At 46.0% G+C, this 13104-nt stretch overlaps 1 protein-coding gene across 4 annotated transcripts in view; it reads left to right on the top strand.

Annotated features, from left to right (window-relative positions):
• Positions 1–1368: 1368 nt before the first annotated feature.
• The window catches only part of SLC22A2 (solute carrier family 22 member 2), a 33035-nt gene continuing 21299 nt past the window's right edge, over positions 1369–13104 (top strand). For all 4 annotated transcript variants that reach the window (XM_060419312.1, XM_004011439.6, XM_042253695.2 and 1 more), the window contains exons 1-4: positions 1369–2278; positions 4317–4420; positions 9521–9675; positions 11955–12123. In XM_060419312.1, the coding sequence (XP_060275295.1) occupies positions 1883–2278; positions 4317–4420; positions 9521–9675; positions 11955–12123 (824 nt within the window). In that variant the 5' untranslated portion in view covers positions 1369–1882. The remainder of the gene's footprint in view (positions 2279–4316; positions 4421–9520; positions 9676–11954; positions 12124–13104) is intronic.

Genomic DNA, 13104 nt, shown 5'->3' with positions numbered 1-13104 from the left:
TTGGCATTATTTTTCTGCTGTTTATGTTATTCATGGTTTTCTCATCTTTATTTGAAAAATCTCTTCGCCTCTAGAGATCTCCTGAGCAAAGAGCTGGAACTCATATCCAAATTCAGGCAACTGGCTGTGGTCTCCTCTCCCTGGAAATCCTTCCTGTCATCTATTATCCAAGACAGATGCAGATCGAGCCGCGGCCTTGCGGGGCTGGCGCTTTTAGGTCATGACAGTTTATCCCCTCAGAAGCCGAGACCCCTGCTCAGCATGGTCCAGTCTTGGCCTTGGCCACTTAGGGTACAGCCAGCAACTCAATTCAAGTCTCACTTCTTCTGTTCTCTTTTCTCCTTTGAATGGGCTTCCCCAGTAGCTCAGTGATAAAGAATCCACCTGCCAGTGCAGGAGACGTGGGCTCCATCCCTGGGTCAGGAAAATCCCCTGGAGGAGGAAACGACAGCCCACTCCAGTACTCTTGCCTGGAAAAGTCCATGGACAGAGGAGGCTGGCAGGCTACAGTCCGTGGGGTCGCAAAAGAATTGGACAAGACTGAGTGACTGAGCACATCAAATAGTCAGTGGGTAGAGCTGCATGGATGAGCTTTGTGCTACAATTTTGTGCCAGAAATACTGCACCAGTTCTTGGTTCTAGAGTCTGAATCCACTCACTCAAACGGGGGTCAGTGATGGCAGGAGCCCCACCCCCAGCCTGTCACCATCAAGCAGAGCCCCTCCAGGAGCCCAGCAGGACACAGAGGAGGCAGACAGGGACCCCACAGGCACCCGGGTTCTTGCTTTGTTTGAGAAAAAAAAAAAAAAAGATGTTTGCAGCTGCTTTGAGGAGGACTTCTATGAGTCACTACTTTTAGACACATGCTGCTCTAACCACAGGAAAACAGACCCTAACAGAAAAAGAAGAAAGTAAACAAGATTAGATTTCTGGTGTTCTAATAGGCAGATACATCAAGAAGCCACCTTCCTAAAGTGGCAGCTGCCCACCTCGGTGAGGATCCTTCCACCCTCACCCAAGAAAGATGTCTGCCTGCTTCCCTTGCCCTTGGATGCGGCCAATGCCATCCTAAAGAGTACCCTCCGCACCAATCACAGGCAGAAATAACAAATAAGACAAAAAGGCAGCAGAACAGACCGCCCCTGGCCTGCGTCTCCACTTGACCTACATGTGGAGAGGACATATTATTCTTTCCTCACAATTGGGTCAAGCAGTTTCAGGATTCAAAGGCAGGAATGTCAAATTGTCCTTCTTGAAAGAGCAGAGTGGGGAAATCCGGGGAAATCAACACAAGGCAGCCCCAGCAGGTGCCAAGTCACGGGCTGTGGTTGGTAGTGGGAGTCCAGCGATCCAGTTCGTGAACCTCCCAAATCCAGACAAGAACTCTGGCCGGAGACTGATTCACACCGCACCCGGGGCGCATGGCCAAAATCCAGTTCGTTTCCCTGCAACACCTTAGTGAAAAGGTCGGCTGTGTGGGTGAGATATGAATGTATTAATTTTCTGGACGCTCCGTTTACTAAGAGAAAGATTAACAGGGCTGTGATACGTGAAAGCTCTCGGATTTCTCCCCTTGGGGGACATAGGAAGGATCGTTTGTGGGGCTGGGTGAGGGAGCGACCCACACACACGGGAGGGATGCGATAGTAAACACAGCATCTCACCCTGGGATTCTTCCGGGGAGCAGCAGGGTTCAGGGGCCAGGGAAGCGCCTGGCTGGGAGTTGGTCCCACCAGCAGAGGTCTGGACCAGAGGCTGGTCCCCTTTCTAAAGTACACTCACCCTTTGACTTTTGGTCGGGGCTTTGCTGAGCTGGCTGCAGCCTCGCTCAGCGACAGCGGAGCAGCGCAGGAAAGAACCTCGGATCTCTCTGCCCGGAATCATGCCGACGGTGGACGACATCCTAGAGCACATCGGAGAATTCAACTTTTTCCAGAAACAAACGTTCTTCCTCCTCTGTCTGCTCTCAGCCGCCTTCACCCCCATCTATGTGGGCATCGTCTTCCTGGGCTTCACCCCGGACCACCGCTGCCAGAGCCCGGGGGTGGCGGAGCTGAGCCGGCGATGCGGCTGGAGCCTGGTGGAAGAGCTCAACTACACGGTGCCGGGCCCGGGGCCCGAGGGCCAGTGCCTCCGCTACGAGGTGGACTGGAACCAGAGCGCCCTCGGCTGCCTGGACCCGCTAGCAGGCCTGGCCACCAACGGCAGCGCCCTACCCCTGGGCCCCTGCGCGCAGGGCTGGTTGTACGACACGTCCGGCTCCTCCATCGTGACCGAGGTAGGTGACCATGGGACTTACAAGAGATAAACAGGGCAGCTTTCCTTAAGGAAGAACCCGGGGAAGCCCAGACGTGGAGTCAGAGGATCTCACAAAATCCTCGTTTCCAACCAAAACATACGGCCTCTTGCTTGTCTAGAGTGTGAGTTAGCTGAAACTTCAAATTATGGCCATAATGATTCTAGTGTATGCAAGTCTCAGTATAAGAAATAAACAAAAACGTATCAGAATTCCTGGAAATAACGCCAGGAAAGGGGAAATTTCCAAGCCTCAGGCTGAATTTCTGGAAGCTGTATCCTCCACCTGCCGTCATATGAATGGACAGACAGCCGACAGCTCCTAGAACTCACCTGACTGGTGCCTTACTGTGATACAATGTACTGTTCTCTCAATGGTTAACTTTCTTCTCTTTAGTTTGCTCAAAGTATATATGTCAAACTATTTGGGGTTGGAGCTTTTGCTAGGGTACTATTAGTTTATTAAAAACCACACTTGACATTCCCACACTTGTCCGTCCCTGGTGGCTCAGAGGGTAACAATCTGCCTGAAGTACAGGAGACCTGGGTTCAAGCCCTGGTTTGGGAAGATCCCCTGGAGAAGGAGACGGCAACCCACTCCAGTATTCTTGCTTAGAGAATTCCATGGACAGAGGAGACTGGCAGGCTATAGTCCATGGAGTTGCAAAAAGTTGGACACGAATGAGCAACATTAACACACACAGTTGACAGACATCGGATTGTGAGGCCTCTTTTCCATAAAAAGGAAAACAATGGAGGCTTGCTGTTTAAAAAAATTTTTATTGGAGTAGAGCCAATTTACAGTATTGTGTCAGTTTCTGCTGTGCAGCAAAGTAAATCACTCATACATATTCATACACTCACTCTTTAGATTTTTTTCTACATAGGCTATTGCATAATATTGAGTAGAGTTCCCTGTGCTCTATAGTAGGTCCCTGCTAGTTATCTATTTTATATGCAATAGTGAGACATGATTTTATTGGAGGCAAAGCAAAATAGGGGGACAAGATTATCCTGCAAAGAAAGCCAGGTGCTTGGCTTAACTTAAAAGGACCACTTGGACGATGTGAAGATACTCTGGCTGAACGGACATTTAGGTAGAAGAGCCTTTTTTTCTAAGGTTCTAAAGTGGTCTGACAGTCACATGAAACGTGAAGGATTGAAGATTTAACACCATACAATTTTTAAGAGGCCTTACAACTTGGCTCATCTCACTCATTCATACAGAGATGAGGAAACTGAGGTCCAGGGCAGAGAAAGATTTTACCCCAGACAGTGAGAAGGCCTTCCCAAGTGGCTCAGTGGTAAAGACTGTGCCTCCCAATGCAGGAGATACAAGGGATATGGGTTCAATCCCTGGGTAAGGAAGATCCCCTAGAGGAGGGAATGGCAACCCACTCCAGTGTTCTTGCCTGGGAAATCCCATGGACAGAAGAGCCTGGCGGGCTACAGTCCATAAGGTTGCAAAGAGCTGGACACGACCAAGCCACTGAGCATACAATGCACGCACAGAGAGAAACTTAGTTCTAAGCCCTAGAAACCGGATCTCCCAAACTCCGGGCCGGCACCGGCGACTCCTACAACACTGCCTCTTGTTCCAAATGAGAGCAAAGGCCACAGCCATGCGCAAGATGCTAATTCCCCTAATTTAAAGAGACACCAAACTTCCCAACTTCCTTGAGGCAGCACTTGTAACATGTCCACGCACCTGTTTGCCTCTGTGCATTGAAATTAGAAAGAGGAATGGTTCGTGCACAAGTAATTACCTAATTTCAGCTAATTTAGCCAAAATAGAGTTTAGCCTGATGACATACCACCAGGTAGAATGCTAAACAGGCTGCGGGTCAAATCTTCAGATTGTGTAAAGAAAGTTAACACAAGCAAGGAGAGAGTTGGGTTATTGTCATCCAGCTACTCAGTGCAATACAAGGAGTGCCTCCCGTGTCCCCTAGGCTGAGTCGTGTCTAACAGGACTTTGTTTTCTTTCTCTCCCAACTCGGGACCCCTGCGGCCCCTCGCAGTTTAACCTAGTGTGTGCCGACTCCTGGATGCTGGACCTGTTTCAGTCGGCGGTGAATGTAGGATTTTTTATCGGTTCTATGAGTATCGGCTACATAGCAGACAGGTAGGTGTGCCACAGAAGTGGTGGGATTGAAATTGTCCAAGGAGAGCACCCGCCCCTGCCTGAATGCCCTCCTACCCCACAGCACACCTGCCACACTTCCCTGGATGGTCACGACAGTCTTAGATTTCTCCCTGCTCTGTCTGTACTTTCTCATTCTCGGGGCTCATCGAGGGATGTTTCAGCATCGGGTAGCAGTGTTTCCTTGTGGGTTGTCCAGAAGCTGAGGGTGAGACGGGAGAGATGACAGGTGAAAGAGGACTGGATCCCTTTCATAATCCTGATTCTTCATTCGGCTTCCTGCCATCCCCCCCGTCATCCACATTCGGGGCCTCTTCCCTCTTCCCTCTCAAGTCCCAGAGCCGGGTAGAGTCTCACTAGTGTTCTTACCTGAGCCTGAGGGGGTGCAGGATTCCTGAATCAGGGCCCCAGAGCCAGATGTAATTGTTGAGTTGGCCAGAAAGTTCCTTTGTGTTTTCCCTTATGATCTTACAGAAAACTTTGAATGAACCTTTTGGTTAACCCAACATATGTGTGGAAGGTACAATATAGCGGGGAAAGGGAACCAGGGTCTCCACACTGACAGAGGTAAGGATTCGATTCCATAATGTCAAGTCCCAAGAGATAAATGAAGCGAGATTTCTCCAGGTGGGACGCCTGGCCGGTGGTCTTCTCACTTGGGTCTGAATCGTCAGGAGCTTGTTTTCAGTGGCTCGTACCAATCCAGCTCTTCCTGGGTCTCTTATTTATCCATCGTTTTGTAATCCCACATTCACTGTGCTGAAAGTTCCTCATAATGTGCATCTTTATTCATTGATCTGATTGATCAATGATCAATTAGACATTATTAGGAGTCCCCTAAAGAGACAGGGAAAGGAGGGCTTCCCTGGTGGCTCAGGCAGTAGAGAATCTGTCTGCAATGTAGGAGACCCAGGTTCGATCCCTGGGTCAGGAAGATCCCCTGCAGAAGGACATGGCAACCCGCTCCAGTATTCTTGCCTGGAGAATCCCATGGACACAGGAGCCTGGGGGGCTACAGTCTATGGGGTCACAAAGAGTTGAACATTACTGAGTGACTAAAAAAGGGAGAGGAATAGAAAAATCGGCTCTGTACTTGGTAAGCACCTTAGCTAATTTGGCCATCAGAGCTATCATACCAACTGTTTACTGGGTGTGTTTTCTATGCCAGGCAGTGTGAGCAACATTTTAAACAGTATCATCCTCTTAAACTGTTAGTCACCTAGTGAGATGGTGCTGCATGACTGAGCAATGAATATGTAGTCTCATAACTTGTTATAAACTACACATGTTTAATTCTGAAATAAATGGTAAATATGCCTGCTGCCTTCTCCAGCTCTATCTTTGGTACAGATAAACCCACACCTGTGAGCTTAATATGAAACGCAGGTAGAACATTTTGTCTGATGATGCTGCATGGTCTGTCTGGATTAAAACTGGCAAATATGTTAAAGATGAATAAGGCTGGCTGAGTCGGTCACACCTCAGGGGCATCTGAACGTGCACAGCCGGGACTCCCTGCGGCAGCAGGCAGGAGGGGAGCGGCAGAGGGGGCACTAGGTCTGAGGCAGCCCTGGGCCTCCTGCCTCTTCTGTAGCTGCCTGTGCACCTTCTTTCAGAGGCTCCTCTTGAGACTGTGTGGCGAAGAGGCTGGTGAGGTGCAAGGGGAGGGCGTTTGCTTCCACTAGTATTGCTACTGAACTGAGGGCAGTGGTTTGGAGATGATCCTTTAAGAAGGAAGAAGCACCCTACGAGGGCGGTCCAGAGTCCACCCTGCTCCAGCGTGTGGCTGCTCGGGCCCCTGGCCCCTGGCTCCCTCTCCACTCCCACCCGCGCTGGAAAGAGCAGACTAACACTCAACTCTGCCAGCACGGAAGTGAACAAATAGGTGACCGAGCTTCACAGTTGGTTAAATACATGAGTTAATTATTCCCATCCCACTCAGAGAGTAGGAAACGGGTTATAATTCTCTCCTGACGGTGCATTCCTGATTTACAATCCCCGGGCGATTATCCACCTTCTGAAATGACCTCATCATTTTGTTCCCTTTGTTGAAATCTCCTGTGTAAAGCTGATGAGTCATCATTCTTTCCCCCCGCAAGCTGTGCACATCCCTCCATTTCTTTTTCTTAAACTGTCTGAAGTCTGGTTGGTTATGACCCCCTTTCTCCTCTGCTGTGTGCAGATAAGGGTATGGAATAAGATGACTAATCTTTTGCACACTCAACAGCTGTTTCTGAACAACTCTCAGGTTGGGACAAGAATGGGACAAGAATCTCATGGGAACCCATTTGATGCTACAGATTAAACAAAATAGATTGCTATAAGGAATTTTCAAAATATGACCTAACAGCTGAAGGGGTGAGGAGTCTTTTAAGAGCTGAAGTGTCTTTTAGAAGAAAGCCAGGAACACCAAGCCAGACTTCTGAGGGTCAGCTTTGCAACCGTCAGGTGGGAGGGAGGGAAGATACATGCTAGAAAATTTGGAAATAAGCCTTTTATAAGATGTACCATTTGTTTCATCATCCAGACCACCTAAAGAACGATTGTGAGAATCATCTGACACAAAAAAGTAATCGATCAGCGACTCCAGGCTTTTTACTCCAATGATCAGTAATTCAATGTCAGGCTTGTAAATGTTTTATTTTATTTTATTTTGACCATGGGATCTTAGTCCCCTGACCAGGGGTCAACCCATGCCTCTTGCTTTGGAAGGCAGAGTCTTAACTGCTAGATTATCAGAGAAGTCCCATCAGGCTTATAAATGTTTAACAACTGACTCTAAAGGAGAAAGCCCTGACTTGTAGAGTTTGTTGATCTCCATGCTGTTGATGCTCCCATAGAGGTCCATTTCAAGCTACCAAAGTGAGGTCATGAACACAGAGTTAGAGAAATACGCACCATCCTATGGCATTTCCACCATATAAATGTAACAAAAAGATGTAAAAGACCTCATGAGCATAGATAAATACTCAAACACTGCAAAATAATCAGGAAGAGATGTTTTGCATATTTATTACACTAGCTTTTAACACAATTTACTTTAGAGTAAGCGTATACATTCATTTTTCATAACGGTCCATTTAACACTCAGCTCACAAATTTTCTGAAAGTCTATCAGTCAGTTCTTGAGAGTCACCACCACGCTGTTCAGATTTCATAATGGAACCAGATCCAAACAGAATCAAAGTCCCAATGGGTTGCAGTCAGGCTTACCCAACTCTGTGGAATCTTCCAAAACAAGCTGTCTCCTACCTACTATGTGCCAGTCATTGTACTGGACATCATGGTGTGTTATATCTCACTAGGATCCTAACAGCCTTGAAGAGGAAAGTTATCATCCACAGTTTGCACAGGAGGAGACTGAGGCTCAGTGAAATTAAGGCAGTGCTTCCCAAATGTTAACGTGCATGTCAACCGCCTGGGGGGTTTGTTAGAATTACGATTCTGATCCATTGGGTCTGGAGTGGGCCTGAGGATCTGCCTTTCAAACCACCCACTGGCAATATTCATATCCCCAGGCCACAGTCGGAGTGGCAAGTAGCTAAAGGATTTATGAAGCCAATGCTACAGGAGTCCATCCACTCTCTTTGATTTTCTCTCTTTCTTTCATTTAGCCACTTAAGTGGTTCTGTTGTAGGAGGGCAGGAAGGTAGGGATGTCTCAAACCAGTCTCCCGAACCTCCAGAATTTCTTCCAGCCCTGCCTTACTGTTTTAATCGCCTTGTGTCCATCTGTGAAATTGTCCCCTAGTGAACTGCATTCGTAGATTCGAGTTTCTGAAGGTTCCCACGCTCTGAGTTTCAAACGGTGAATGCCCCCTCTCATCAGCCATGGGATTTTGTCACCTAGGGGAGCACGATCGCGGTGCTTTGCGGTCACCCGAGTCAAATTTGGAAGTTGAAGAAATCTCATTTGAACGCGTGCTTATAAATTCTTTGAGGATAAGTGAAGGGGGTTGGGTAGGAGAACATGGAAAGAAAGGCTAAAACGTTGTGTCGAGTTGTGACTTTGGAAGGCTGTGGATAAAAGGCTAAGGGGCTATACGTTTACAGTGGGGAATAGTTGACTGAGAATTCACAAATGATGTAGTCAACACAGAGTTTTAAGAAGTTTGGCAATTTACATTGATTCCCAATGGGACTGCTTGATCTTTAAGTTTCAGATTTGAAGCATTAATGATATCCATAAGACCGCTCACAGGATAAGGCTCAGGATATTATCTAAAGCCCTTGAGAAAGAACTAAGGGTCTTGACTGTGCTTGATGACATTGTTATTATTTAGTCTCCTTTGATTGTTGTCCTTTGTTTCCACATTTCTCACTTCTCTGATTAAACTCATTCTTTGACCAAAGTTTTCTGCAGACAGAAGGCAGGCAGAGGGCATGGTGGTGTGGGGTGGGGGCAGGAAGCATACGGTCCTGTTCTGTTTCCGTAAAGACAAGGTTAAGCCCAGGTTCCCACATTTTCCTCTACTCTGTGTACTGAGACACTCCCAGGTCCTTAAACCAATGAAACCCAAGTCCCCATAATAAAATGTACAGGAGCTCTCCTGCTAGGGGACTGCACGACAAACGCCTAAGGGAGGGGAACACACGAGGTGAGGGCACAAACAACCATTTCCATGGAGACACACAAATACCATGAAGTCCAAAGGCAGTGTTGAAATGGATAGGGAAATTCACCCAACGCTGAGTTTTGTTTTTTCTAAAACAAAAGCTCCTGGGTGGGCAGTTGAGTCTGTTCGTGGAGAGGCCCAGCTCATGTGATGATGGAAGGCTTAGATAGGCCCTTGGGGCATTCAGGACTGGGGAGCTCGAAGAATCTCCCCTCCCTGAGTACCCTCCACAGTGTGAGGCTGAGAGATTCTGCAGCCCAGAAAGGGTCTCGCTGTTTACACATTGTGCCAACAGAACAGACCCAAAGTCAGGGATTCTCTTGGAGGGAATCAATCTGTACCTCTTGAATTTCCATCCTTCAGAGTTGACCCCCACTTTAATTAGAGTTCCATAGCTTGTGTGAATTTTCTACAACTTTCGTGAATCTAATCTGATGCCATTCCCTCTCTTCGTTTTCTCTTCACAGGTTTGGCCGTAAGCTCTGCCTCTTGATTACAATCCTCATAAACGCTTCATCTGGAGTGCTCATGGCCATCTCCCCAAACTACACTTGGATGCTAATTTTTCGCTTGATTCAAGGACTGGTCAGCAAAGCAGGCTGGTTAATAGGCTACATCCTGAGTAAGAACACTTGTGATTGTAGCTGTGGGAACAAAGGTTGGCTGGCAAAATACAGTCAGTCTGGTGGGGGAAGCTACACAGAAAACTGGACTCAGCTTCAAGACAACGTTGAAAGATTTTTCTTTCTGTATCAAAAGCATTTCTAAAATCTTTTCACTAGACTCATTCTACATTCCTCCTAGAAAGAAAACAATGGAACAGGATTGAGAGTAAACAGTGTGCCATCCAAAGTCTTATATAACACTTTAGGAATTTTTGCTTTCTATACCCTAGTGTGTTCCATAGAGAGAAAGTCTAGCCTACCAGGTTCTTCTGATTGTTGTTCTGCCACTAAGTCATGTCTGACTCTTTGCGACCCCATGGGCTGCAGCACACCAGGCTTCCCTGTCTCTTACTGTCTCCTGGAGTTTGCTCAAACTCACGTCCATCGAGTTGGTGATGCCATCCAACCATCTCATCCTCTGTCGTCCCCTTCTCCTCTTGTCCTCAATCTTCCCCAGCATCAGAGTCTTTTCCATCAAGTTGGCTCTTCAAATCAGGTGGCTAAACAATTAGAGCTTTTGCTTCGGTCCTTCCAATGGATATTCAGAGTTGATTTTCTTTAGGACTGACTGGTTTGAACCCCATGAACTTTAGTACCAGGCTATACAGAGAGAACATTCAATGAGAAACATGCTAGATTTATAAGAGACTTTATTAGTTTGAGTACATCCACTCTAGCAAACCACAGTTATCCTCAAATTATATGCAAGGAAACTGAGGATACAAGTGCTGTGGTCAATCTCGGGTCCTCAGCAAGCCACTTGTAGGACCAGGAATATCATTTACATCCTACTCATTAGGAGCCAGAGCTATGCTTAAGCTCCATAGATTATAGGCAAATATTTACATTATAACAGCAGAGCATCTTTAAAGTGATATTAAGGAGAATTACCACCACACTTAGATTTTGGGAATTCACTTCATCATTGCTTTTCTTTTGGGTACATTCAAGTAGTATCCACACAAAGGGAAATGGACTCTGAAATTTAAATAATAATAATACATCTCTCATTTCACACAAGAGAACTAGAATATCTGTGCTTAAAAACTGGCTCAGGAGAGGGGCCAGCACATTTGGGGGATTCTATGAGATGAGGAGGCAATGGCGCCTTTAATACTTTTCGGTGCCTGTCACGGTAGTCCCCTGATCTATGTGAGGACAACAAAGAGATGAATGCATGCAGTTGTCTGATGAGGAACGTGGCCTCTGAAGACATAACATCGAAATATGCAGCTTTTGGATGTAGATTTCAGCCTCCTCTTGGTACTTTCTCCTCTAGTGTCCTTACGGTGCCCTTATGGTACCCTTGCCATGTGCCCTTTTTCTGCTTTTCTACTTGCTACCCCAAGACCTCATCCGTGACCCCAACTGCTTTGAAAGACAGATGTTTCCATTTATTATGTACACAGTTTCATCTGTCTTTGTAAGTACTTTTGGATAGTTCACAGTACTTCATAGAAATAATTTCATAGAATATTTCTATTTGGTTTACAAATAGCTGAAATCTTTAACATGATAACCAAACATTTCAAGCAAAATTCTGTGGTTCATGGAATATCTGGCATGTCAATTTTAGAATGTCTGTGACATAAAAATGACTATTGCCTAAAGCCATGTACCATGGACTTCATATAGCTGTCAGGTGTATGGCATAGGATAAGGCAATAATTACACCACGTGCAGTGTTATACCTTTAAACCAGTTCTTGGAGAATAAAAAACCTGATTCATAGTGTTTTCCAATTTCTAAGTTGTGAATACTCACACCACGACTGATTTTAAGATACCAATGGGTTAAAAATCAGCTTGCAAAATTCCTAAAATTTTAAAAATTAGTTCTTGCCAGCCAGTACTAGCTGACTTCAGTCAACTTGGAAACACACCCCTTAGGTTTTCAAGCCATTTGCACACATTAACAGGATGGCCAAGAAAAAGTTTAACTCATGTAAGAGGACATGAGCTATTATACTGAGCTATTCATTTACGTGAAAATCATCTATGCTCTAAATTCAATGCTTATTCCATGTAATGTGGGATTACGAGATTTTATATTAACACAATAGCAATAATCATAACAGAATAGGTCCCAAAGGACACTTAAATGTTCTCTAAGAGCTGTATAGAAAATTCTGGAAGTTGGACTGCATTTTCGAGGTTGGCATTCTAGTTGCCCTTTCACTGGATCACCAGCTTACTGTCGTACTGACTGGTGCTGGCCCTTTGGGTTCTCTCCACAGTTACAGAATTTGTTGGGCTGAGATACCGGAGGACAGTGGGGATTGTCTACCAAGTGGCCTTCACGGTTGGACTCCTTGTGCTTGCTGGGGTGGCCTATGCGCTTCCGCACTGGAGGTGGCTTCAGCTCACCGTGACTCTGCCCAACTTCTGCTTCTTGCTCTATTACTGGTAAGTCCACGTGGAACAAAAAGGAAAGAAACTGAAATATTACATTTAACTAAAAAGGCTATCTTCCCCCAATGCACACCATCCATCCAGCCTAAGCTGTCCTTCACTCTTCTGTTTCACGGAAAACCCAGGTCCATGTTTCAGGGCTGAAAATTACAAGTTTCCACCTGTCTCCCCCTCTGGAAACCAAATGGTCTTTCACTTTGAACAAAGAGCTTTATGACTTGGATCTCACATTTTCACATTATTTATGTGGTTTTAAAAATTAGCTTCTAGTGGCCGTAATACCATTTGAAGAGACTGAGAATATTACCATTCTTATTCTGCCTCTCCTCAGAAGAAACTCCAAGATGGAGAAGGTGAAGGGTGACGCTGTTGTTAACACTTGCACCGCCAGGTCCGAAGCAGACATCCCCAATCAATCACAGCAGTTTTTATCCCAGATTAGGCCAATGTGGTACCCCAGTCAGACCATACCAATCAATCAGAGTTAACAAAGCAAGTGAAATGTCAGTCATTCCTGCCCAAGGGAAACATGGAAATAGCAGAAACTCTCAAAAGCTCCTAATGTGAGGTTATCTGAGATACAGTAAAAAAGGGTGCTGGATTATCAACCAAATCTCCTTTGCAAAAACCCACTTATTTACTTCCTGGACATAGCTACGTATTCTTCCTATACGTGCCTTGTCTAAGGATTTAACATCTAAACCCTTTCCAGGAAGCCTGTTTCTTCTCCAAAAGCCAGTAATATTCTGAGGGTGATTCTTACCTCCTTCCCTCTATCCTTTCTACCCCCTTTCTATCTCGGAATCCACCCCCTTGTTTTTTCCTGTTCTCATTAGGAGCTCATTATTTATTGCCTGGCTTTCTGGACAGATTCATAACTGGTCTGTTTGGCATCAGCTTTCCTATCCTCTAGTCCATGCTTCGCATTGCATTGAAAAAATCCAGGTCTACCTCCTTACTCTGTGCCTTAAACAT

This window comes from Ovis aries, chromosome 8 (assembly GCF_016772045.2).
Source record: "Ovis aries strain OAR_USU_Benz2616 breed Rambouillet chromosome 8, ARS-UI_Ramb_v3.0, whole genome shotgun sequence".
NCBI classification, from domain to species: domain Eukaryota; kingdom Metazoa; phylum Chordata; class Mammalia; order Artiodactyla; family Bovidae; genus Ovis; species Ovis aries.
This window is presented reverse-complemented; position numbering and strand designations above follow the sequence as displayed.